The 27,275-nt window shown below is 36.9% G+C and overlaps 1 protein-coding gene across 2 annotated transcripts; it reads right to left on the bottom strand.

Moving 5' to 3' along the window:
- Positions 1–158: 158 nt before the first annotated feature.
- LOC140750662 (dual specificity protein phosphatase Mpk3) lies at positions 159–27,239 on the bottom strand. Of its 2 annotated transcripts, none has more exons than XM_073084339.1 (6): positions 26,581–27,239; positions 16,349–16,439; positions 5,155–5,335; positions 4,002–4,140; positions 2,606–2,841; positions 159–2,531 (listed from the first exon to the last, which is right to left on the bottom strand). In XM_073084339.1, exons 1-6 carry the CDS (start codon positions 26,945–26,947, stop codon positions 2,400–2,402), a joined length of 1,146 nt encoding a protein of 381 aa, XP_072940440.1. In that variant the 5' UTR covers positions 26,948–27,239; the 3' UTR covers positions 159–2,399. The 2 variants fall into 2 exon arrangements, with proteins under 2 accessions (XP_072940440.1, XP_072940441.1); XM_073084340.1 differs by having other exon boundaries at positions 2,368–2,531; positions 2,611–2,841.
- Positions 27,240–27,275: the final 36 nt, after the last annotated feature.

Genomic DNA, 27,275 nt, shown 5'->3' with positions numbered 1-27,275 from the left:
CGGTGGTCCGATGTACGATGTCCGTCACGAGTAATATTTGTATACTGCGGGATCAACCATATTATTTCCTTAAAGAGCCTAATGAACTATGTGGTACATTTTGTAAATAACCCTTCCTTGGCAGTCGGGTAAAAAGGGGTTATAATAAAAACACAAAATAATTTAACAGTGTTTATATTTTGTTTTGAGGTTAAAATTACTGTGCCCCATTTCTCATTTATGCCATCGAACATAGTTCCACTTATCCATTGACAACGAAAATCGCAAATTTTCTTATAATTGTGCAGGCGATTTATCGATTTTCTCTAAGTGTTCGGACAAGAGACGTATACCGATAGCACGCCTAAGAAAAAGCACTAAAATATATCTTAAGTGTTATATCAACATCATCAATTCACATTTAATAATTATGTTACATAAACAGAATTGTTAGAATCATATGTACACAGGTATAAGAACATTATGTCATAATTGTGATCCAGCGGCCGCGGCGGCGCAGTTCGGAGCTCGGCAATTGGTGACTTTGTGCACTACTTTATAAACGTTATATTAATCTACAAATATAAAACTTGAGTACATAGTGCAACAAATGTTTTAAAAATTAACATTACCAATGGGAGAAATCAACATTATTAAAACAGAATAAACCTAATTAGTGAAAGTTCAGACAGTTTTGAACACACTTATTGAAGGGTCAGTTATGCACGTCGACAGTATTTATACAATAGCTACAATAAATGTTGGCATCGATTGTTTTAGGAAGCTGATTTTCAATGAAGTCTTAACCTATAACAAATTTACAATTTGTAACAATTTTCTACATTATTTTCATAACATACTTACCATTAAAGCTTGTTTTATTTACACACTTAAGACGTTTGGTGATGAAACTCATTTCGGCTACATAGAAAAATATAATTGATAGTTATGATATAACAGCAGTCAAACTATAAAACCGTCAATGGAAGCATAAAACAAAGATATCACGTTGTTACTGGCGTCGGATGGAGCAGGCTGTCCGTGTCTTGAATGTAACAAACTGTATAACTGTAGGTCACTTCATATAATTGATACAAAAATACTCATTTACTAGCAAGACATTATTTTTAAATATTTTTTTCGGTAAATAAATACACCGTTAGTGGACCCTACCGTATAAAGTACGTGGTCGCTGTCGGTGCCGCTATTTCATTACAAGACAGAGATTACAGAAGATTGATAAAAAAATAAACAGTAATATTTATTTTAAATTCTATAGTCGCTATAAATATTATCTTAAGTCATCTTTAAAAAAATGCGAATTTGATTATAACTTAATTTGTATATACAAGTTTACTGTCCGGTGCGTTGAAGGGTCGAGTGTGCAACCACCGCATTTTTCTACAACATAAATTGTATGTAATACTCAAATATACGCATCATATTTTCATTTTGGCACTATATAAAACTATCCGACGTCCGCGGGACATAAAAATATAAACACAATGAACTTGTGCTTTGTTCGTGAGTCGTTACATTCGAACCTACAACGCACCACTCATTCATTCACCTTGGGACACGTCATCTACACAACAGTAGTAAGTATATAATTGTAAAAAAATGTAAATATTTTCATGTGAAAATTATTTAACACATTACACTATTTAGTGCTATATTTATCTGTTTTTCTTTCACGTACGCCCACACAAATTCATTCATACACAGATAAACATCAACAATAATGGAAGAATTATCAGAAGCCCTCTGTGTTTAGAAATAGCTATATGTAATTTTATATAGAATAATATAAATTTATTTTCTTCGCAACAAATATTAATGTTACACCCGGTTAATGAAATATTTCATAAGTAAAATAATTATTAATATATACTAATATAAAAATTCGATTTCATCTTTGATATACGATTAATATCGGCAGAGCCGACCATAAAGTACTATACAGTCCTCACGGAGGAAAAAACAATGACGGACTGTCCATTAGTATAGAAATGGATATTTTAATAATGTTTTGTAAATAAATTCCAATGGATACAAAATGCATAACGTAGTGGAAGAATATTCGGGAATGCATTTCAAGTCGCGTATCCATCGCCCTAAATATATATTACGTCTATATATCAAACTTATAAAAATTGACTTAACAAATAGTTCATAAAGTACATCTCTCTATACGCTAACAATCCATCTCGCTTAAAACTACAATAACCGTACGACCGTGGCACTAAACGGACTCCCCGTCCGCGTCGTCGCGAGTGCGTCGCTAACGTGTCTATCTAAAGTTTATTAAGAGGGTGAAACGGTTCGCAGCGTGCGTGAACGACTATACTCGGAACGTGCTATTAAACGAATTACACCTTAGGTACGAAAGCGTCCGGGGCGGGGGCCGGCGCGAAGAACTGTCATTGCGGCGTGTCGCGCGCGGCGCTCCAGCGGTCGAACTCGATGCCCGAGTCCGGCGACACGCCCGCCGCCGCCGCGCAGCCGCACGCCGCCGCCGCGCGCGCCTCACGCCCGCCCAGCTGCTCCAGCACCTGCACACACACAGCGTCAGCGGCGGCCAGCGCGCGAGGCGGGGAGCGGGGGGGGACGGGGACGTGCTGCGGACCTTACTCAGGCTGGCGCTGTGCTCGTGCAGGCCCAGGTCGCGCTCGAACGAGTGCAGCTGCCGCATGAAGTGGAAGTTGGGCGCGATGTCGGTCTTGCGCGAGCGCACCAGCTCGAAGGCGTCGCGCAGGCTGAGCCGGTGCCGCTGCATGAGGTAGGCCAGCGTCACGGTCACGGAGCGCGACACGCCCGCCACGCAGTGCACCAGCACGCCGCACTGCGCCGACATCGCCTCCTCTGCGACACGGATACCACCGACTGTGTTAATTCTAACTCGATTCGATTTCACTAAATTTTAAGATAGCAGTGATAGCCTAGTGGTTAAGAAACGGCCTCTCGATCGAGGGGCCCGAGATTAAAATCCCAGGCACGCACCTCTGATTTATCAAAGTTATGTTACGTATTAGATATTAATTATCACTTGCTAAACGATGAAAGAAAACATTGTGAGGAAACCTGCATACCTGAGAGATTTATAAAAAAAAACTCAAATGTATGTGAAGTCTACCAATATGCACTTGGCCAGCACGGTGGACGATGGCCTAATCCTTCTCATTATGAGAGGCGACCCGAGCCCAGCAGTGGGACAGTAAAGGGTTGATGATGATGATGTTTTAAGATGTATAAAAAGAAAAGAAAACAGATAATGATGAAGCGCTGGCTTAGAAAAATACATATTACAGTACACTTGACAAAGACTAAGTTCTTTCATAAATAAATTACGGATTATATTCATTCTGAACAGTATTATACATAAAGCAACAAAATAGAGAACTTAATTGACAGAGGCGCCACCTTTTATATCAAGCGAACGTTACAACTCATAAGTGCTACAATTAACTTTAATTGAAGTATGCACCATCGCATCTCGTCACATCTGTGAGACTAATAAGTACTGTCCAAAAAGTTTATCGTATTAAACATTTATTTATGTGGTATTCTATGTAATGATAGAAATGACATAATTGATTTATAAAATAATATTTTTTATTTTAAAATTAATAAAACTATGCCTCTAACTTGATTTATAACAAATTTAACCAGTCATAGTTCAAGAGAGGAACTTCCTCAATATCTCATTGATAAATCCTATCCAAAATTTTATCGACTTAAACTCAACAGTTTTAGTTATATGTGGTTCTTCAGTCAGTGTTAGTTTTAAGTAGATATATTATTATGTATGCATCATTTATGAGTTACTTGTAGGTGACATTGCAATGCACGTTACGCATCGAAGTACAAACGACGAAGGTGACTTGTCATATAATATATTGGGTGTTTGACGTATTATGTATATACTGAAACAAACAAATGTATAATTCAGAGATATACACATTACGATTTTGATTTGATTGAAGATGTTGGTAATAAACTCATCGATATCGAAGGGGACAAACCAATGAAACGTATCGCCTGCGGAAAATGCACGGCGAGGTTCTGGCTCCAATGGTCGGCGATGGGGATCTTCAGGTAGTTGATGCCGCAGCCCTCCGCCTCGAACGTGTTCGGTAGGTCCGGCGTCACGTTCAACACGTACTGAAAATTGTCATTGGGATTAATAAATAATTAATTTTGAACGGATATGTAACCACAACATCTCCTCATTTTCAAGAGCCGTGAACGTTATTTTATGGCGATAGTCCCAAGTGAAAAGAAAATGTAGATGTATATTGTGTTTCATAGTATTTCCAAAAGATATATTTCTAATGTATGACTGTATGACAGGATTTTAAGATGCTGGCTAAAAAAATAATTTAAAGAAATATTTACTAAATAAAAATATCATAAGTGATTTTATTTTAATTATTGACATTGTAAGTTCGTAACAACGTAATTTATGCGGAATTGAATTAAGTTCAATAATTCGCGTATTTCTTTTAAAAAAAAAGGTTCAGATAAACTTGTATAATAAAGTCGTGACCTTTGTAGTGAATTTTATTGAAAAATTTTATATCTTTCAACGGTTTCAAACCTTCTGTCCGTGAAGTTTTTGTGTGTACAGAGCTGTATAAATATTATTTCACATTCAGTGATAGTAAGGTTAATATACCAACCTGCTTTGAACATTTAATATTTTAAATTTTATGATGTGACCTACCACGACAATAAGACAGTCGAAGTCAATGTAAAGTGATGTTTGACATACATCGTAAATCGTAATACTTGGCAATACGAGTAGCAGTAAAATCAACAATAACCAATTAAATCATCTACTTTAAACTGACTATTGTTGAGTGAATTAACTCCATAGCAAAAAAATATCATAATTCCAAGATAAGTACTTATTGTGCGCCTCACGCTTTTGTGAGTATGAGAGCGTATGTATAAATCTACCATTTTAGAAGTGAGCGCGTAGTGTTCCTGATGTGAAAGTAATCACTGCCGCCGAAATGCCTCATATAAGTGTTTGTTCCTTCAAACTACAAAGACTGCGGTTCTCGACACTTGAGATTAGGTCGAAATAGGTGTGGTGGTTGTACCTTTGGAATCGAATCACGTAGGGTTCTACTACTTTCAGATTTCATATTACATATTTAATGTTTCTACTACCTTAATGTTATGCCTGGCGAGCGCGTCGCAGTCCCCGCTGTTAGTGGAGTTGCCGAGGTAGAGGTTGGGCAGGATCTCGATGGGGAAGTCCTGCTGCACGTGGATGTGCGTGTCCTCGCACTCCGACGACGAGCCCGAAGAGAGCGCGTCCTCGCTCCCCGAACCAGATATACGCAGCGACCTGAAATATTATATGGCATAGGAAAATGAGTAGTTGCCACCTTGTCACCATACATTTTAAAACAAACATTTAGAACTTTATGAGGTACCCTGTAAGTTTATTATTTGCATCAAGCAATATTTAGCCAAACATTAAACAAGTACTAGATTGCAAAGAAATTGAATAACTAACTAAGGAGTAGTGAAGGGTGAAGCGTAGTTAAATTGACACATCCAAAAATGCTTTAAGGCGTGTGAATTCTACTTGAATATTCGTGTGTTCCAAATTTATAAATAATGTATCGACAAAGCATGGTCTACATGTTGATATTTTATAATTTAGTTACATTATACTAGGTATTTGTATATGCCAGTGTGGCCCTCGTCAACTAATTCCAGTGTAATGATAATAATCTGACCTAAAAGCGCGATAAAATAACCGCCTCCCACGATAATCTAGGGCTCGATTACATCATATCGTGCCACTAACACCTTTCAGCGGTTGTATGTAAAAATTGCAAGCGAAATGCGGAAAGGCGCCGGTGTGGGGTGGTGGCAGCGGCGCGAAGGCTGGCGGCCCGGGCGGCGATCGATCGCGGGCTGCTCAATGGGGGTGGAGGCCTCGGCTCACCATTCACCTGCCCCCGCGGATCAATGGCCGCCCACACAGCGCCGCGTCCTTACTCCAACGCCCCCGCATTCCCCGCGCGACGCCAACGCGTCTACTCCCACGCTATACTTTTCCGAATTCGCCCTCCATCGTCTCGACGCCATTCAATATGCCGTTTTGAAAACAATCAAATTAGTCGAGTACGCCACCGAATGACGCCAATCAAATATTTCTCACATCGCCGCCGTCACCACCGCTTCAATCAACAGTTTTAGGAGATTTGCAATAAATAGGACGTTACTCGTTGCTTTATAAATTTTCTGTAATATTTTAACACGATTTTATTAGCTTTGGTTGTATCTATCTATGTATGTATGTAACGAAATCTTTGAGCCAATTTTCACCCGTTTCTAGAAGCTTGATAAATTACGTATCAAAAGTATCACACGTATCAAGGACCGATGACAATGTAATAATTTGATAACAGTTTCCCATTATCCTTATTATATTAATTAATTTCCTAATTTATGAGTTAGTCACAGACTAAAAAATAAATAAAAGTAAAAAAAAATAGTTTAAAAAACTAAAAAACACGCTTTTATGATAAGATCAACTAAAAAGTATAAAATATCTAGGAATCAATTACGGAACAGTAATTAGTATAATTGTGAAAAAAGCGTGGGGTGCTCCATTTATCAGTTTTCGAAAAGCGCCCCACACTTTTTCCACAATTATACTATTTACTGTTCCGTAATTGACTCCTAGATTGAAAATTATTTCATATTTTTAGTTGATTTTATCATAAAAGCGTATTGTAAATCTCGCCTCGAAAATCGTTAATCCTGAGGATGTTGATAAGAACAATGGTACATAATTATTAAAATCGTGTATTGTCATCGGTTTTTCAAATCAAATCAAATCAAATTGTTAATTTGTTATTAGATATAGGTACAACAAGATGGTTTACATATTACTGACAGTTCCATTATATCCTAGTCATATTATCATGACATACAAATATTCATATAATTATTTATAAAGAAGATTATATAATTGAATTTAATTGAAACATAATATAAGTCAGCCCAATTTCAAAATAATAAATAAGATAAGTAGAATTTTCATTATAATCATGTCGCTGTTCGTATTCAATTCAATCACAATATTATTATGTGTACATTGCTATTAATATTATTATTATATCCCGTAGCAAATTATTACATACAATGTCAATTTGTCATTAATATTTTGAGGCCAATTTAAGATTTTTAAACTAAACTGAACGTTCCAAGTGGATACAAATCGGGTTCAAAGATTCCGTTACGTAGTTACATACATACATACAACGCAAGCTAATAAAAGCGTGTTAAAAAAAAACTAAAAAAAAAACACGTGTTTTTTGTTAATCGAACTAAAAACTAGAAAATAAATCAATCAATCATAATGAAAATTTAAGTTATTAAAATAATAATTCAATTCAAAGTAAAAATCATTTTACTGCGGTACATAACTATTCTCTCATAGATAATTGCCAATAGAATCATTGTAACATTTAAAATATCAAGCACACAATATTGATTTATTTTCTAGATTTTTGTTTTTTTTTAAACTATTATTTATTACGGCAACAGCCCTAATTGGAGTTTGCCACGGATGTCCACGGACGACAATGTTATGACTATATAACTTTTCATGTTTTTTTATGTCCCATTTACAGGCATGGGACTCTCGCTACACCGGAGGAGAGTTCTAGAGCGTACCTTCTCCTTAACACTGCTTGAATGCGTATTGGTGCAGGAGGTAGGAATGGTTTTTTTTAAACAGTCAACCCATGTGATGGATTTTTACCCTGATTCGGCTTACTGTATCGCACATTTAAAATGTATAATCTTTTATCTTTGCTTTGCTCCATGACACTTTTACCAATATTTTAAATAATAAGACATAAGTGGAAACATTACTGATATGTGCCCTAATCTTATAACCTATAAGAGTTATATTATGTTGTATGGTTTCCAAATAAAAATAATTAAATTAAAGTCGGATGATTCCAAATCGCCTATAACTCCGACGAGATTTAAAGATTGGTGTTTTAAAATAACAACCGGAATAGACGGCTTAATGTGCCTTCCGAAGCGTGGAAGCGCGCATGAAATTGTGCGTCCAGTGCTAACCCATCTAACTTCCGACCGCTCTCGTTGTTGTTCAACTTTGCATATCAGTTAAGATATACACAAACTGTGGAGCTATGCGCGCTACCTACCATTCATATAACTACCGAACAATACAATATATACCTACTAAATATTTACTTATTTAGTAAAGTAATAATCAAAATGAATCACAGTACGTGTTACTTTGATTTAAAATAGCCTTCTTATCTCTGTACCTACGCCTACGTAGGTAGATACTACAAGTCAAAAAAGTTCAGGTCAATTTGCGATACCGCCCACTGCCTCTAACTTCAAATTAAACTGTGGGTTTGGCTTGTAATAACGTGCTCCTATTTTTATTGGGAAATTCCCTTTAGCGCGAGGCTCAAAGGCTAATTTAGGAATATCACGTGAGCGGTCATCAAGGTAATAATTACGCAGCGTGGACGGCGGGGTCGGTACGCACACCGGCCAGGCGGCCAGGCACCGTAGGCAGCGGAGCGGAGGCGGCGCGTGGGCGCGCTCCCTGAATGGACGCGGCACGCCGGCCGGCTCGCCCACGCGCCGCCAGCCGGCCTCGCCGATCAGATAATGACAACTTCGATTTTAATGTGGGTGACTCCACGTGACATCTCGTGCCACATTCTCACCGCACGCTTACGCCTACGGGTACCTACGAAACCGTCGGCTACCACGAAAGAAAATCGCAACCTATGAAATTAGCTCCTACTATCGAAGCAGTGTACTCAACGAAATGTTGACGGTTTCGTGCGAATCCAATTTGTATTTGAATGGCGGCAAGCACGGCGCTGCCGCCGGAAGCCGTGACACGGCCGGTCGTGTTATTAATGAACGAGTCCTATGTGCGGGTGTCCGTTGCCTTTTAAAGCCGTTCGCATTAGGAGGACGAGGGAACCGGTCGCGGTGGGCGCGAGAAAGGTGCGTCGCAATCCGGCCGGCTTATACCATGTAGGCTTATGGAGCGGTGCGTGTGGGCGTGCGGTTGCGTGCGGTGCGCCGGCGCACAGGAATGCGGCCCGACCCGCCCGCTGCCAATGACCGCCTGCAAGGGACGCTTTTTTAATGCCTCACTTACTGCCCGGCTCCCAACACTCGACGCTCTCATCCTGTCCTGTCAGGATTGTAACGAGCCGACTCGCTCGGGGAACAAATTAACTGACCGGACGAAGCGACGACTCTGGCGTTCATTTATAATATTATGAAAGTAATTAGTTTGAAGCTTATAATTATGATATTTATTCTAAACTTAGAATGATATTACTCAAACCACGCCATATTTAATGTTGTTCAATACTTTTTTGTTGACAAAGATAGACGTAAATTAAGTAAACTTGATCGAATATGATCGAATCGATATGATGATAGTGAAATATCTAATATCCCTGAGCCGGTTTGATAATAAAGCTACTGTGGAAGACATGCCGGAAATACAAGTTTATACTTATTGGTCTTCTTATTTTTTTTTTATTTTCCCCTCTGTAGATAACGTTGCTGGACTTCTCACTGTTTAAAGATTGGTAGATTTAGATGGTTTAATGACGAATACACTTAAAGAACTCCGACAAGACGTTGTTGTAACAACCAGACGTTTACTTAACGTACTTAACGTTATTCAGACGTCAAACGGGTTTAAAGGACCCGTCAAAAAAAACAAAGTCATGTGATCGTTTTAAATTTTCGAAATCCGAACAAACACTGATAAGATAAGTATACGCGTCACCAAATCACCATGACAGTGTTGTTGTTGCGAGTTTGCGAATTGTGAATGAAATTCGGCCTTGAATTAATTTGCACACCAGCCTTCCACAAAAACAGTGGAGTGTATCAAGGATATCAAGATCGAGGCTAAGCGCTCGCCCGGTGTTTTTTTGCTACGTCGTAATTAAGATGTTGCTCTGTAATTTAATACAATATTTTAAGCATATATACGGTAAGTATGGTAGGTATGTAAGCAGGTAATCAGCTGAGATAAGAAGATCCGTATACGAGAAAAAAATGTGGTGTAAATAAATAGATACCTATCGCAATAAGATTTTTTAACGCCACGACTGCTTACCTAGTACCTAAAGTAGACAGTATGGTTTAACTGTATTTATGCAGGTTTTACGTTAATTTTACTAATTTGCATTAAAGTAATTGTCTTTGTGGTTGTTCTCTGGAGACACTATCACCACGCCACTATCTACCTTGTAACAGCAATGTCCAGCGCTAATGTGTTATGGTTTAAAGCAATGATACATAAAAAACTTAAAGGGCTTGGTTAGGGGAGAGACATACGCGACATAGCAGCTTAGTTCTCAATGGTACCGGAGGCCGACTTATTGTATTTAAAATTTCCTTTATAGTTATTTGTAAGTGATAAAATGATTAAATTTAACTCCCAGTATTCAATTTGAGATAGTTAAGTAGAATTGTTGAATAAACATCCACTGTTACCATTAAAACATTTATTACCGACGCCATGCGTGTTCAAATGGCAAAGATAACAATACAATGCTGGCACACGGAACAATGGGGTTAACGTAATTAACGCTTATTAAACAAGTGAATAATTTATTAAAATTAAATACAAATGACGTAATTGGGTATATTACTTTTTTAATTACTTTATTTTCGTTAATTGTACCTAATAAAACTCGTGAATTAATTATAATGTAACGGACACTCAACATGTTTACGCTGTATGACTCCCATCCGCGTTTGCGGGGATATGAATCACGGATATCTATCTAGAAAACGATTTCCCTTAAAACATATATTTATCAAAAAGCTATATCTCTACAATATACTTGTTTTAATTTCGTTATTCATGAGCATGATAGTCATGGATACCGCGGCCGAATCTAAGAGTTGTCTCATCGAAACACCAATTTAGAAAAATAAATTTTAAACGTGACGCCTCGTTGAATCATCAGTTTATTGATGGCCGGTGCTGATAAATGAGTGCAGATATAATGTGAGACGTCCGTGGCCGTGGACGGATAAATTCGTGAATGAACTCACGCGAGCGCCGCCTTGACGTCAGGCAGCCGTGACGTCACGCTGATAACCTGCGCCTCGCCACCAGGATCTTGGCATTTCATCACCCTGATACCATCACTGACTATACTACGCGATGAAATATAAATATTACAAATATGATTGTAAAGTATGTATTTAACTCGTTTGATTCATTTAAAAGTCAAATGCATTTTGATTAATAATAAAATGTATAATTTATGTTTATAACCGGTCAACTTAACTAGACTCCTCGCACTTATGTATGAAGACACATTCAGGTTTGTGCACTTAACATATCCATAAAATACAGCAAATCCTGCAAAAATATTAATTTTCATAACTTTTGTGTATTTGCAAACTTTGAAAGCTGAAAGCAGAATCATATTTAAGTTATCATATTTTATTGTATATTTAGGCCGGAAATTTTCATTTATTATACTGAGACTGTTATTTTTTTCTAATTTGACGTGGTCTACTATTCTATGGATGTCAATTGTTTTGTCTTAATCATGATGATTAACTAACTTTGTGTTTTATCTGATTATATTGTATTATTATATTCCTTAGTAGATATAAATGTATGTATCTATTATTTTACGACATACGATTAGTAATCTTTACTGCTGTAGATTCGTTTTCTACAGAGTCAACACAAGTTAATTGAGTGGCACATGTTATCATTAAAGGCATTTAAAACATACAAGGAACTGTATATAAATGAAATATAATTACAACTTTGTATTTATTTGTGTTGTTTTTTTCCAAAGGCGTTCCGACGTGTTCAAAGAATTTACCAAAGTATAAATTGTTTTATAGGCCGGATATAAATAATCTTTAATATTAACCAAGTATTTCCGTAATAATAAGTAATATTAAGTTAACCATTTGTCCTAGATATGATGTCGTCGGGATATTGTACCTATGACTGTTATTATAAACCGCATTGTCTGTTTACAAACGCTCGGAGATTTGTAAAATAATAATTATATCTACTTATTCATACTTTTTATGCCAACTATGATTGTCGGCAGCCCCTTAGTCGCCGTGTCGCCTTCTACATGTCGTAAATTCGCTAACATGAAGCAGCTATTACACTAGCGATGACGTCCGAGGTTGTTGACGTCAACGTCAGTTCTCAACCCAAGTGGAGAACCAAGTCTTACTCACGTCGCGTGACTAAGGATCGTGCCAAACTCTAGAACGAATTACGCACTCAGGTATAATCGGCGGTCGAATGTCATCTGATATCGAAGCGAACTATTTACCCCACCTTCTTGCGTGTGCCCACACATTTGTTAGCTACTTTTGGTGCGTGTACAATAAAATATTAAAGTCAAGATGCAACCTTGATATTTTCAAGTATATGGTTTTTATGCTGAAATATTAGCATACCTGACTTGTTTAATGTACATAGTAGGTACATCAATTGACCTACAGCTGGGTTTGAGTTAGTCCGGCCTACTAATGGAAACGGTACCAAACTGCCTTTTTATCCTAAAGCACAGGATAACATATATTTTTATTTGTGTCTCGCCTATGGATCGTTGCGCTACAGTTTGGCATTGATATCGCTTGCAGTTTAGATCAGTACAGAGAGGGTAGGTATTTGTAACTTATACCGTATACCCAATAATAAATAATTGACGGTTTCAAGGTGAACAATTACAATACTCCAAACTAATGTACTCATTGATGTTCTAACGTTCAACTGATCGAACACCATTCATTCAATTGTAATTGCGAGACAGCAGGGAAATGTCATGGCCGCTGTTCCCAATGCGAATATAACGATGGTTAACTGTTAGCTACCGCTAACCGCTAATGTGACTCGGTCGTAGGCTGTGTTTATTCATGGCACTTTGAGGTTTACTCTTCCTAATATTACGTAGAATCACTATAATTTCGGAGATGGATTCCTAGTGAAGTTTTAAAAAGTATTCATCTGTTCTAAAACCTCTGAAAGGTGCTACTCTGGGGCATTCGCGGTTGTAAAATGAGACACAATACTATCCTATTCCGGACTATTTATAGACGGTACGACGTATTTATCTTTACAGTTTACGAATTTGATATAATAATGAGAGCTTTCCAAATACAGAACTTAACATAATTATTATAATCATAATACAAACAAGTCGTATTTGAGCGCGAGCCCACTCGAATCGCGGCATATTCGGCATCGCTCGCGGCAATAGCCCCGCGTGGGTGTGATTACATTTACACCATAAATTTGAATGTTGCTATTTATAGTTGAGAAACGATAACGTGGAAGGGAGTCGTCAAACAACCTGGCCGTGGGCGGGAGGGAACGAATATCAATAGGTGCTTTATTTAATAAAATCTCGAGTGAACGGTTTCCTTCAGTGACGTCAATACAATTATTCCTTAGCGATCGTGTTAATTTTGATGACTTTTCATACCGTGATATGAATCGTAAATATGATTTAGGCTCGCAGTTGAGATGGCTAGATAGAGAACAGTGCTAATCCGTGAGTAAGTTGGGTGCATGAATGGAACGGTCGCCATTGAACGCGCAACTCTGCGTTTCTAATGCAATAACGCCGGTAACTCGGTTAGCTCACCGTCTCCGCGCCACGCACCGCACGCCCACATCAATGAGACGGTGCAGTCGCCACGACGTAGTCACGAATGAAAAATGATGAATGAGTTTATTAACCAAGCTACTTTTAATGCCCCTCGCAGCCCGCCGCAATGCGTCAGTGTGGCACGTTCATAACGAAGTAAGTTTAAAGACAAAATATTATTTATATCTCCGTGTGACACTCATTAAAAACTTCACCAACCAACGATTTTTATGAGTAAAACAGCTGAAAGGGAAATATCGCGCTGTTTACGAATACTAGATTTATAAAGTTTAAGCTTGTGTATAGCTTGTGTACAAAACAAATTAACATAAATACTATCGTACTAGTTAGCATGTATATTTGAACACACGATGTCAGTATGCGATTACAATGTTTGTTCCATGCTTATGAATGGAATATTTGACATTGAGGTATCATTGTGAGGCCGGAATGAAATAGGTACCTAACCCATTACCACGTACGTTCATCAATTAGATACATATACGGCTAGACGAGTAGGTATGTACGTACCTAATTATTGTTCACAATAACATCGCTGTACACACAAGTAATTCACATGATCTGTTTCTTACCATATTTATGACTAATACTGATTACACGAGTTCCTTCCGAGAATTCCATCGGTTGGTTTTATTCGGATTGCTTATTTACAAGAAACCCACGTTGATCAAAGTTCAACTAATCGAGCTCGCCGATTTCTTTACAAACAGTGAAGACGGGTGGCTCATTAGCATTAAATTCTCGCGCATATCCGACATATATATGATATATACTACGTTTATACGTATGCCCACAACAATGAGAACGTTTTGCCCTCCTGTAGTTTTCCATGGCTTCCACTGCATTAAGTCAATTTAATGATTCAGCTTAATACGTTCAACCGTAATTCCAGTTAAGCAGAAACTACTATTATTTTCATTAGCGGAGGTCGGTAGCGGGGACTTGTGACGGCGGTGTAGTAATTAAAGAGCTTTTCAACAAGGCCGTTTGATCGAGAAAGCCGGTGCCGGTATCCAGTCGTGCCGGAATGAGCTGCCGGCTGCGGCGGCCGTCCGTCGATAAAAGGTGGTCGAAGAAAAAGTCACACGCGCATGAAATCGAATTCCCACGCGTGCGAGGTTTCTTTCTTCGTTCGCGCAATTAATAAAAAGTGGTAGGTGCAGGGTTCAGCCCGCCTGCCGGCATGCCGTAATACTTGCTAATGACTACAACTGAGTGTTCTTGAAGTCATAGTTTTCTATTAGTTTGCGTTTTAAATACGCTGAATCTAGATTAAAAAAGATGAATGCTCAACGACGGGTCTTAACTTCGCGTGTCTAAACATAATTATGTCGTGAAAAAATTATTATCAATGTGTCATTAATGCGACGGTTTCGTTCACCATTCAAATCTTAAAATATGGACGGATGGACCGTTTGCTTTCAATATTGCCTTGACTAACTTTTACAATATTAACTTACATTCTTTGAACTTAAAGCTTCTAGGAGTTTGTACCAACTCTATTTCCTTTTTAATAACCCAATTTACTCCAGAACTGTACTACAGTCGTAACATTCAGTGATTTCTTTGTTATTTAGCTAACCTTAAGGTTAGCGGCTATTTTTGGCAATACAACCATCCGCCGCGACCTTTACGTGGGTACCTGCCTATTGTAAAACAAATTAAGCGTCTTGCCTTCGGCTTTCGCTCTACAATAAATTGCTATTTTCACTTGATGACGCAATTTATATTTAACGTCATCGACTCGGCAATCTTTATAAAAGCAATTTTTGTTAAGTATTTTAAATAAAATTAATTTTATAATTTAATATTATCCGCTTAATATTATCTGCTTGTTAAGGTTACTTAACAAGATACAGACCTAAATATTAATGAGCGAGTGAAATTATCTTTAAAACAAGTACCTTTCAATCTTTGCCCGGGGATCACTAAAACATTCCCTGCTTTGAGTAAAGACAACGAAGTTCGAAAATTATACAATCATCTGCGCAATAATATTAGTATTTTGTAATTTAAAAAAATCATTACTTGGGTTAGAATTTAAGGAGCAGTGGGGCAAAGAGACAGTAGATGCTTGAACTACGAATTACGAGTTTAAATTAAAGAACTATTTTCGAGGAAAACATTATTTCCCTCTCGCAAAGCCATTCTAAACATGAACTAATCTAAAAAATGTATAAAATAAACGTCTTTAGAAGACTGGAACACATGTTCACATAAATCCTGTATTCCGGTAGCCATAAGCTCTGCTTGTGGTGGAGATAAACACTTTGAACCTATACTCGAGTGCATGAGTCCGCCCATCCCATTACGGCTCTCGATTGCGTAATCCGATCGAATGTATTTATCAAGAGCTCTACAATACATTCACACCCGGCATTGAGTCATATAATTAATGAGTCTTTTACGTCAATAGTTTCTATTTTCTTACTATTATAAAAAATACAAAAAGTCATCGCTATCAGTGACTAGCTTTTAACACAAAATTACACGGAGGCGAAATTACAGCGGACATTATTCTACTTGAATCCTATTTTGTGATTAATTAAAGCAACGAATACTCTTATTGTAAACAAAACAATGGCAAGGTATACCAATTCAGAAAACAAAGGTGTCCAAAAGTTTGCAAAGTTAGAAATACTGACCGCAGTCCCATGAGCGGCAGATGCGGCACATGCTGCGCGCCCGCCTCGCTGCACCACTCCGGATACGAACGACGGAACTCCGCGAAGTCACCTGGAGACAACACACGATCCATAAAAATATTTTCAACGAGAAAATAGCTAAAGGGCAAAAATAAAGTTGCTGACCGTTTAGATGTAATAAATAATGGTCATTTTTAATATTCAGTTATAGAAAAATCGCCTGTTTTGAAATAAAGCTCTTTCCTGGAATTAGACGCGAGGTTAAGACGAACGGAAGTAAAAGCCTTGTACAACCTTTAACTTTAGATAGAAAATTTTGTTTTGACCTCGCCATTAAGATCTACTGAATTGTTCGTTTATCAAAAATAAGACATTAAAGATCGAAACCTGGGCGAATTGATAGGTATATTTAGATATCACCTCACGCCTCAATGTTATGCTTTGGTCTAAAATCTTCGTTTTCCCGTTGAAGAGTTCCAGATTACAACAACAGAGAAACGCAGAGGATTATAAATATACGTGTCGATGTAAACAGTTTTAACCGGTGAATTCTTTAACACCAGATTTTCAAACATTTAAAGGGTTTCTTGTAAGATTATTTTATTGTTGCGTGCTTTAACGATGAGCATTATCATTGTTCATTATAAAATAATTAAAATAGTGAATCATAATTTTCGTGGGGCTTTAATAATAATACTTACCTAATAATAATAATAATTTAGGCAATAAGAAACGAATTCGAAATGTTTTAATGCAGCGAAACATTTGTTAACTAATTTATCTTTCCCATATCAAGTTTTATTATTATCTAGCTAGACACTAAAAATACATTCATATATTATGAACTTTGTCCTTGCACCGTTCGACCGTATCACACTAATTACATTAAGATCATTAAGAACACTATGGCTGGCTTGCGCGATACAAGTGTCTGCGAGTCTGGTTTAACAATAAAAAATCCTTCCATTGACACTTGTTTGGGCTCATTGATATTCTCATATTCCCTTTCATCTTTCATATTTCCCATTGAGTGTTACCGCTGGCCCCCACTCGGAAATAGACCCTTTCACAATATACCGTATACAATGGCGCATGCTATGAAATTGGCGTAACTATGCCTACTACTGTTACCATGTGTCTGTGTGTGCGATTTCGTAATGTTTTATGTTTAGCTTTATTCACTGATAAACTACTTGCTCTCAGAGAGGTACTTACATTGTATTTTTACATATTTTGTTTACTTTTTAATGGTCCGGTAAAATGAAATTAATGTCCGGTAGAAATAACTTTTTAGCCATACACCACAATGTACAGTACGGCTATAAAGTTATTTTGAAAAATGAAATGAAATGAAATTTATTTGAAATTAAATTTATTTATTGCAAGAATGTAGTACACAAAGATTTGATGCAAAAACCATTTTGATAGTGTACTTTGCCATCACAACGGGATTATTCATTTGTATTTCAAAACCACTGGCCGCACGTGTACACTCATAAGTACTATAATGAAAGCTAATTTTATTGTTCTTTAATAGTCACTATGGCGTATGTGGACAAGATATGGTCCGTGACCTTCGGTCGCGAGGAAGTCGGTCATAAAGCTAAAAGTACAGAAACGTCGTGGGTGTAATCGGGTCGTTAGCAACGGTGGCACGTATTCATTGCGGCTGGATGAGACTGTCGCGTCCACGCCGACACCGGCGCTTCCGGCGGCGCTGCACGACGCTGCTTCCGCCCGTCCGCCGCTGCGCCGCCCTACTCGGTATACATTCACACGGAGCCATTGTTTGACCAACTGTCCTGCACTTTCAATATTTATTTACAGCTTAGATTGCTTCTACATAATTCTTTAAATGGGCAGTGCTCGTTACATACGTTCGAAGGTCTTTAAGGTCGTCGAATAGAAATGCTTCTTCAACTACAACTTGTTATCCTAATATCTAAAATATATAACACAAAATAGTTTCGAGCTTTTCGTGGATGATGTACATAATATTATGTGGTGACTAAATCTAGGGAAAAGCAGCGACGTGTCCCCGTAAACTGAAACATGTACTGCGGTCACCAACAAACTCCAACCATACACCACTGCAGCAAAATCCTCCAGGGATTAGAGATGAAAGATTAAAAAAATGTAAATGAGCTTTTTATTACAATGCAAAGAATTGAATATTTGCTCCATTTTAAATGTTCTTAATGAGTGAAGTTAATTAATCATTACTTTGTTTTACGAGAGCTTCACGGCGTCATTTTTATAGTAGCAGAGTCTTTGGAGCAGCCTGTTTACTTGTAGTGATGAATGTAAAAAAATTGTGCCGAGGCATAGTTGCAGGCGGAGGAGGCGCAGCACGCAGCCGCGCGGCGGCGGAGCGGGGAGAGCGGGGCAGCATCGATCCGGTGACTCATCGCTCGCCCATTCATCCGCCGCACTCAATGAACCCGCCGTACCGGCCGCACCCCGCCCGCGCGCCCCTCGCCCGCCGCCCCCGTTCGTGTCTTCGTCAGCAAGGACTCCCATTAAATTTGCCCCTAGTCGGGTTGAATCAAATCCTTCAGCCCGCTACACCCACACAGCACAAATGTTATCGCTTTACCAAACGACCCATTTCGCACTCTGACGCCCACCGCCGCAAACTGACGGTGCACGACGTTGTTACGTTCGTAAATATTCATTTACAGAATCTAATAAGTCTCCCAGTTTACAAACAAAATGTATAACAATCGAGATAAAAAACGTTTTTGCAAAAAATAACCTTTAATTAATACCACGTGGCGTTGAAACCATCAATAGATAAATTCCAACAGAGAAATTGCGCGGTAAACCGCAGCCACGAGGTGTTATGTAACAAAATCTGTGTTAAATTATCTGCGATGTAAAGAACGGATTACTAAAAATAAATACATATAAGTACGCCTCCACAGAATTTGTATCCTGTAGGCATTCCATGAACTAGATGAGTCAAAGAATTGCGGAAAAGTGTGAACCACAAACAAACTATTAATTCTAGTATGATCAATATGTTTCACAGTAGTTATGTACCTACTTTATATTGCACCACACATTTATACAAGACTATTTACCTAGTTATTAATTTCATTACCATTACTATAAACATGTTATGCGTAATACTATTTTTTGCGGGCGCATTCTTGGTGATATTCATTCTTTACAAACAGAACACGACGAACAATCAAATACACAATGAAATGAGGATATTGAGGGGGTGTCAGAGATGTCAGAATGCGCGGCGGCGCTCGGGCGGGCGGCGTGGGCGGCAGGTGCGGCGGACCTTGGCCCGCCCGCGTCCTTCCACGGACCGACAGCCTTGCGGACTTGCATCCCCACGCCTCGCAAAATTAATACAACACACAACACTCATAATCTGCTGACCATCCGGTCACTGTTAATTACAGCAACACTTTTCATTATTGAACTAAAAATACAACATAAACCTAATAATTTAGATTTTATAAAGGAAATATTAACATATTGAAAAGAGTAACTTTTTAATAGCAAAAATAAATAAAATGAACTTTCATTTTCAGTTGGTATCTAGTATCTACGATAGCAAAACTACTTTCTTTTTTATCTCTATATAAGTTAATAATCTTGATTTTAACCCCTGGTGAAGTTCTCTGCAATTTCTATTTGGTATACTAAAAGTGAGATAGGAAGAAAGAGCAAGTAGGTACTTGAGTATTTTATTACGCTACCCTCGTTAGAAGGTCTAACCTTGAAATGATATCCATCTCGGCAAAGAGAGTTAAAGTAGTATAATTATATTATTTATTACATGTTAAATATAAAATCTATTGAATGAATACATCTTATCAGTGTAAAATGTTTTACTTGTCGAATACAGGTTATTATGTTATCAGAGTTTGAACATTGGTACTTACTTCTTGGCGAAGCGAAAGTACTTACGTCTGATAAAATGATTGTCGTCTTAATGGAGTCTAATCAAGCCTGTTGGGACAATTTGAGCCAATTTGTAAGGCTGGTGGTGGGCGATATATAAATATGTCCCGCGCTTGGCCTCCGATTGACTCTATATTTACACTAAAAGCTAGGTCAATTCTATCAAGAACCTACTTCGTTTATTTGCTTAGTCTTAAATGCGAACATTGCATCATGCGAATGAGTAGGTTTGTTTTGTTGTTCATCAAATTGCATACTCCATTTTAATAACAAGCTAATACATGTATTTCAAGAAAATGTAGAAGCGTCGACGGGTCAAAAAAGTTAAAAAGAAACAATATTAGTCTGTCTTAAAAAGTACTTGTATTTTTTCTATATTTTTAATAACATTTAACAGACCTCTTCTTAGCAGTTGGAAGTATTTTTAAGCCGAAATAGTCATTGAAATTTTTAATATACTTCACAAAATGTGTTCTTCAACTCTTTACCCTTTTCCGAATAAAGATTATCAAAAAATACATATATCGACGATGTAGTAGCAATAACTCGTATCTCAATTTTTTTTTACGAAAAAGCGATTTTTGCATATTTGGACTTAAAATGACGTATCACCGGTCGTCCTTAAGACACCAGGTCCTTAGGCTCAAAATTGAGCAAAATATTAAAGTGTGGCAATACGTTCTATGTCTTTTTAAAGTAGCGTTTCTTCTTATTTAAAGTAGCGTTTTTTGAGTTACGAGTTATTGCTAATTCGTCGTCGATATGTAAAACATACATAAACTTTAGCAATTAGTTCTGTGGGAGTGAAGTATATTTGATCTTTGAAGTTTCAGCAATTTTAAATGTCTGAAATATGTTATGAATGCCAATGTTACGAGATAACATAACGGGTACGCAGAAAGCCAAGTTACTTCCAAGTTGCAAGAAATTCAAAACATGATCTCTAGGTTCTGTGCTTTTAAATTCTTCAAATGAAGGATTGTGGTCAAGTTGTGATACAGGTTGTCACATCCAAACATGAGATAGTGCGGCATATATTTGAGATGTAAAGGGTCGCCACCAGTGAAGTTCCGAGGGATCATCACGATTTAATTTTATAGTGTCATTTGTTTTGCCTCTTTTAAAAGATCTAGACATTACACGAATATCAAGACTTTTTATGTGACTTTTAAGAATGGCAATGGTCATGTATTTGGCACAATATACTCATAATATGTTACCGTTCCGGTTCCATTCTAAAAGGTAGAAACGGGATCCTATTACTTATTTGTTGTAAGTGCTTGCTAGACAAGGCGTTGTTCTGATATCGATCTATATGACTGTGCGATAACTATTATAACAGTAGCATACATTATATTGGTGAGCATTAGTTTGTACACTTTGTATCTACTCGTATGATGAGGGCTCAATATCATAAACACTGCCTGCCAAAATTTTCCTTTTGTTTATTATAACTATTCATTGGTTTCAGATACTAAATTTAGTTTATGTTAAGGAAACAATAGTGATAAAAGGGTAATAAACGATCAATATTATTCGAATAGCTTCTCGGAATATATCAGATTGACGTCATAGATTAGATTTGGCTACGTTATAATGGAATATTTGGATATAGGTACAAAGCGTAACAACGAAAATAAATCAATGCGTCGAGAGATAGAGAAAAGACAATGAATAATCAGTGGTTACAACTTACAACCACTGTATTGCAATTTATTATCATTTTAACACATCATAATTAATATAATAGTAATAATACACGTCCCTCAAAATAATTTATTGCACAGTTAGTTAATGCAGAATAAAAACTTTTAAAGCGTCTGGTACATGTTCGGCCACTTACAAGCAAGCTTAAATTTAAGTCGATAATGGCCGTGGCGCCGTCGTACTACATAATTTCACAGATAACCGTATCAGCGGAACAAAGCAGCCGTGGTGCTCCCCGACCCCGGCCCGCCGCTCGTGCATTTCATCCACCGATGAAACATTACAAAAATCATCACGATACGACCTTTCCGGCAAATTTATTTTTTATTAAGCGTTAACGTAGCGTAACGAGGTATAAATAAAATCAGAACACAATGAATAGAACGTAGCTCTACAGTTGTAATTCGCGGATTTGGCGTTACATCAGCAAGCAAAAAACTGTCAATGCCAATGTTACGAGTCGACAATTAATATAAATTATAGTAAGTATAACTTTTATAGATATACTCGTACTAACACTCCATTCTGATATTATAATTAAATATATCGTAATATTGTACTGTAATCTTAATAGATACTTCACCAAATGACCGACAACAATAAATGACAAATGTGTAAAGTCAATATGTCGTGTCTAGCCAGATGGTGTTAATCAATAAGCAGCATGTTCTGTCATGTGCAACCTGACACTGGGGCGTGAAGGATTTGTTTCCATGCGGTTAGCAGTCAGTGCATTCTGTCTTAGTTAGATCTCTGTATACAGTATACACAATCGCTTACTAATATGTATGGCTTCCTCTGAAATGTACCAAGGCAGACCAGATGCGTGCAATATCCGCTAACTTACAGAGATCTGGTAACATCCTGTTGTTCGCACGCACGTGCCATTCATTTTGCGATTGAGCGCTTGCGACACAACACATAAATGGCCAGATGATTTCTCGAAGCCGGATCTTGTTATAGTTTATTTTAACATTCTTTCGCTATATTTTATGTATTTTGGCAAGACGACTTGACATAATTGCTTGTTGGGGCAAATAAACACAATATTTTGCGAATAACTTTTTTTAACCCGTAACAATCAGGTGTCATTCTCTGATAAGTACAGTTCATCTTCTGACAAGGAAATCGTTTGTTTTACATTATATATGTATGTAGTTATACAGATGTTGTATGTTGTTGTAAATCTATTTAAGACGATTGAGTTTTACAACATCCGTCATAGGTAAGTACCTACCTAGATTCCCGTTATTTTCATCGGAAATTATTTGATCTACTACATCCAAAATTCTAAATATATCATACCATGTTCTGTAGCTGACATTAGGCGGCAATAGAGTGAATGAAATTGGCAGGACGTGAGTGAAACGGGAACTTATTAATAATAAAATTGCGGCACTCTTCCGCTGGCCGAAGACCGCGGCAATACAGACTTCCGGTCGCCTTTGATCGCATTAGTTAAATTTAATGCTCCACTCGAAACGATCGCCGGTATTCGTTACAGATACGTACCTATCTTATCTTTATTTAAACCGCGTCTTAGCTAATAAGTTAAACTGATGTTACGTAATTATTTTCTTTCAAGCAACTTGTTTCTATATTTAGCAATAAATTGATTTATAAACGTATCGAAGTATAGTAGTTTCTATAATTAAGCTATTTGTGTTATCTGTGCAATGATTGGGCTTATTAACACAATAGAGAAGTTTCAGAACCTGTACCCCAGAAATGGGCAATTATAATTACCACTATATAGCAAAATAATTAAATATAGGTACTGAGAAAGATTTCAATCTTCAGTAGTCTCATAAAATCACCATTTAAACAAACAAGATTTACCAGTTCATAGAAACCAGTTACGAGTTATACATAATCATGCACATTGAGACCATAAAATGAAGCAAGTCGGAAACGTAAACGAGCGCGTTCGAGTCGGTGCGCCGTGATCATAATCTATCGTCTCGCATTGAGGAGCACAATAAGTAGTCGACTTCCTCTCCCACGTTTGGAACAGCGGATGCCTCGACTTGCGACCTCCGGCTTTGCTACAAGCCCCTTATACTCAAACACTAAGCTCCGACCATTACGTAAAGTGTCATCAATTTACTTTATCGTTTACATTCCGTTTTATAACCGATCTTTACGTTGAGCTCTTACGTAGGTAAGAACGTTGTGGTTATCGTTAATTAAGATTACCACAGTCGTCAATCAGCGGTCGGTTAATTATAATTGCATGTACAATAACAACTACATCGAATTAATATTATTCCAATAGTGCAGTTTGTAATGTAATTAACCCAGACTTATGCTGATAAAATATGATTATTGATAGTACGTATTTATGTTAATTATAACATGAATATTTCATTTAATATACACGTGTGTGAGGCAATGCAGACTGAATGAAAAAGTTGTAACAAATAATTATTTAATGAATGTTACGGCATGTATGAGGTTTTAGAGAATGAATGGTTACGAAATTTTCAATCAGCGCACCAACTCACGTGTGCGTTTACGTCTCGCGTAGGTAATGACTGAATTTACTGAATGAGTTTTATTTTTATGAACTTTTAAGTGATATTATTTTTTGATGATTTCAGGGAATTCATAGCCATTTGAAAGAGTAATGCGTAAATAAGTATAAAGTTGTTACAAAACGGATAATACTTTTTTATATACATAATACCTAACATAAATTACTTTGCACTCAGATAGTATGTAGGATTAACTGCAATGTATTTTATGTCTCACTTCTGGATCTTGGAAAGGCCTGGAGTATTATCCACCATACTACTCCAATATGGTTTGGTAGCTTTCGAATAAAAATTGACAATGGCAGCTTGTAGATGGCAAACAGATAGAATAGAACATGCCATTATTATGTCAGTTAATTAATCAATCTATAGTGAATATTTAAGTATAAACTAATTTTAAACTATTTATAAGAGTAAGTAAATATTTAGATTAAAATTGTATGCAGAGAATGGTCTAAAACATTAGTACTATGCAAAATGTTGACACAATTCACAGCATAAGCGTCATACTTCATCGAATTGCTAATTTGGTTGAATGAGTATAATTCAGAATGGCATATTTAATACCTTTAAAAATAAAAATTGCAGCCTATTTTATAATAAAACATCTTAGCATTTAGAATCTATACAAGATTCTTAATACTTTTAAAAGAATTGCTAAAGTTAACATAAAACATAATAAAACTAAAGTAAATAAAATTTCTTTACGGGTTCATTTTATTGAGTTTCATTTTTGACTCAAATGTTATCACTGTTTTTATTATTGTAAGTAGTAAGCACAGTTGACTATTTTCTTTCAGGTTAGCTGTACCCATTTAAAATTAAGGCTTTCAAGCTTTTATTTTTACGACGTTTCATATATACCTGTGATACATTTTGAAACTGAAGCAATTTTGATATCAAAAAATTAATTTTATATTGTTGTCTAGTCTGTATGTACGTAGTTAAGGATTACAATTCCAAGTATTAAATTAATCTTCAGTGGGACACCCCTAATAATACTAAAGAAATCACAGACATGTGATTTCTTTAGTATTATTGTGTTGTGTTGGTTTTATATTAAAAATACCAATACAATACAACATCAACATGTATAGAATACATTCTTCTTTTATTATTTTACAAAGAGGCATCGTAAAAGTTTCTATTATTTTTGTTTTCTTTTTATTCATGTATGATGATATATTAAAGTATTTAATCACAGATAATTTTACCTAAAAAACAGACTTCAATAAAATAAATAATGTAAAATATTGGTAGTAACTTTGTACTAATTTTTAATTTAATGCAATAAAGATATATCAAGTATTTCTTGTTTAAAATATGTAAGTTGTTACTCAAAAACGCATTATTACTCAATGGAAAGGGATAACATTATTTTCAATAATGGACCAATTTTACTGCAGTCCTTAATTAACTATGTATATCAGTTTTGAGCAAGTTTAGCTAAGATATCTTATATATAAATAAATTCTCGTGACACTATGTTAGTTACCGTAGTCCTCCAAAATGGCTTTACCAATTTTCACCAAATTTTATATGCATAAAATATATATAAATAGAAGCTAATCATTATAGACAAGTAACATCTAATAATAATAATGACCATATATTATAGGAAAAATTTATAAACTTGTTGCTGAATAGGGTATGGCTTAACCACATGTTTTTATGAGTCAGCCAGTGATATGCAGTCCATATAAAGAAAATTAAGTAATACAGATGGAAATATATTAACTTAATAAGTTACAACTAATGAAATAAGGTAAGTAGGGATTCAGTATTGTGCTTTTATTGTATTTTTATTACAAAATAACTTTATAAAAATACTTGATACTTTAATCATATTTCAGAGCTTAGATAGTCTATAAGTACATTTAATTATTGTGTAATTTTCACTATCAAATATATGAATTAATAAATCAATGTTAAAATTAAGATATAAGATTATTTATTATATTTGATTACGGTTTTATGTAAGAGTTAATATATAATAAAATACATACATACAAAATCATACGAAAAAAATGTAACATGATAAACATTAAAATTATGTTGAGAATAATTTACCTTCAAGGCAGACGACTTGTACTCCATCTTGTTTGAGTCTCCTGAGCAGGATGCCGTGCACGGAGTCAGGGTCCCGGGGGGCGCCGTCGGCGTACAGCACGAAGGTCCCGCGCGAGCAGCACTGGGCAATGCGCGCCTTCAGCTCCTTGCACTGCACGGTGGATGCCAGCTCAATCTTGCCGGCCGCCAGCCGCCGCAGCATAATGCTCGGAATGGAGAAGTTTACTGCTGAGCGGATGTGACACTGGGCATACTCGTTGGACCCTCGACAGTCGATCAACACCGTATCCCTTTCGTCCGAACGGAGTTTCGCCAGCAACCACTCCTTCGTCACCAGATCGCACTCGCATTCAGAATCCGTAGGCATCTTGTGATCGTAAAGTTCTACTGTTTACACGGACCCCTCGACCCGCCTGTTGCACTCTACACTACTGCGACTAGATCGGAACCACAAACCAGTTTATAAACTCAAACATGGTTAGTATTGCGCGATGACAAATATTTTTAATACGACAGCTTATATCCTACTGCAAGGGAATCCATCTAAATAAACACTACACCAATTTCACGTCCACGACGTACGAGCTATCCAGCGCGAGGCGAAACAAGCAAACACTGGCTCTGGCTGGCTCCGCGATCCCAACATAAATACACTATACAGACACTATACTACAATCTGCAGTACATAGACACAA

The sequence above is a fragment of the Epargyreus clarus genome, unplaced genomic scaffold (assembly GCF_041222505.1).
Source record: "Epargyreus clarus isolate Ecla_fem2 unplaced genomic scaffold, WU_Ecla_fem_2.2 ptg000021l, whole genome shotgun sequence".
NCBI lineage: Eukaryota > Metazoa > Arthropoda > Insecta > Lepidoptera > Hesperiidae > Epargyreus > Epargyreus clarus.
This window is presented reverse-complemented; position numbering and strand designations above follow the sequence as displayed.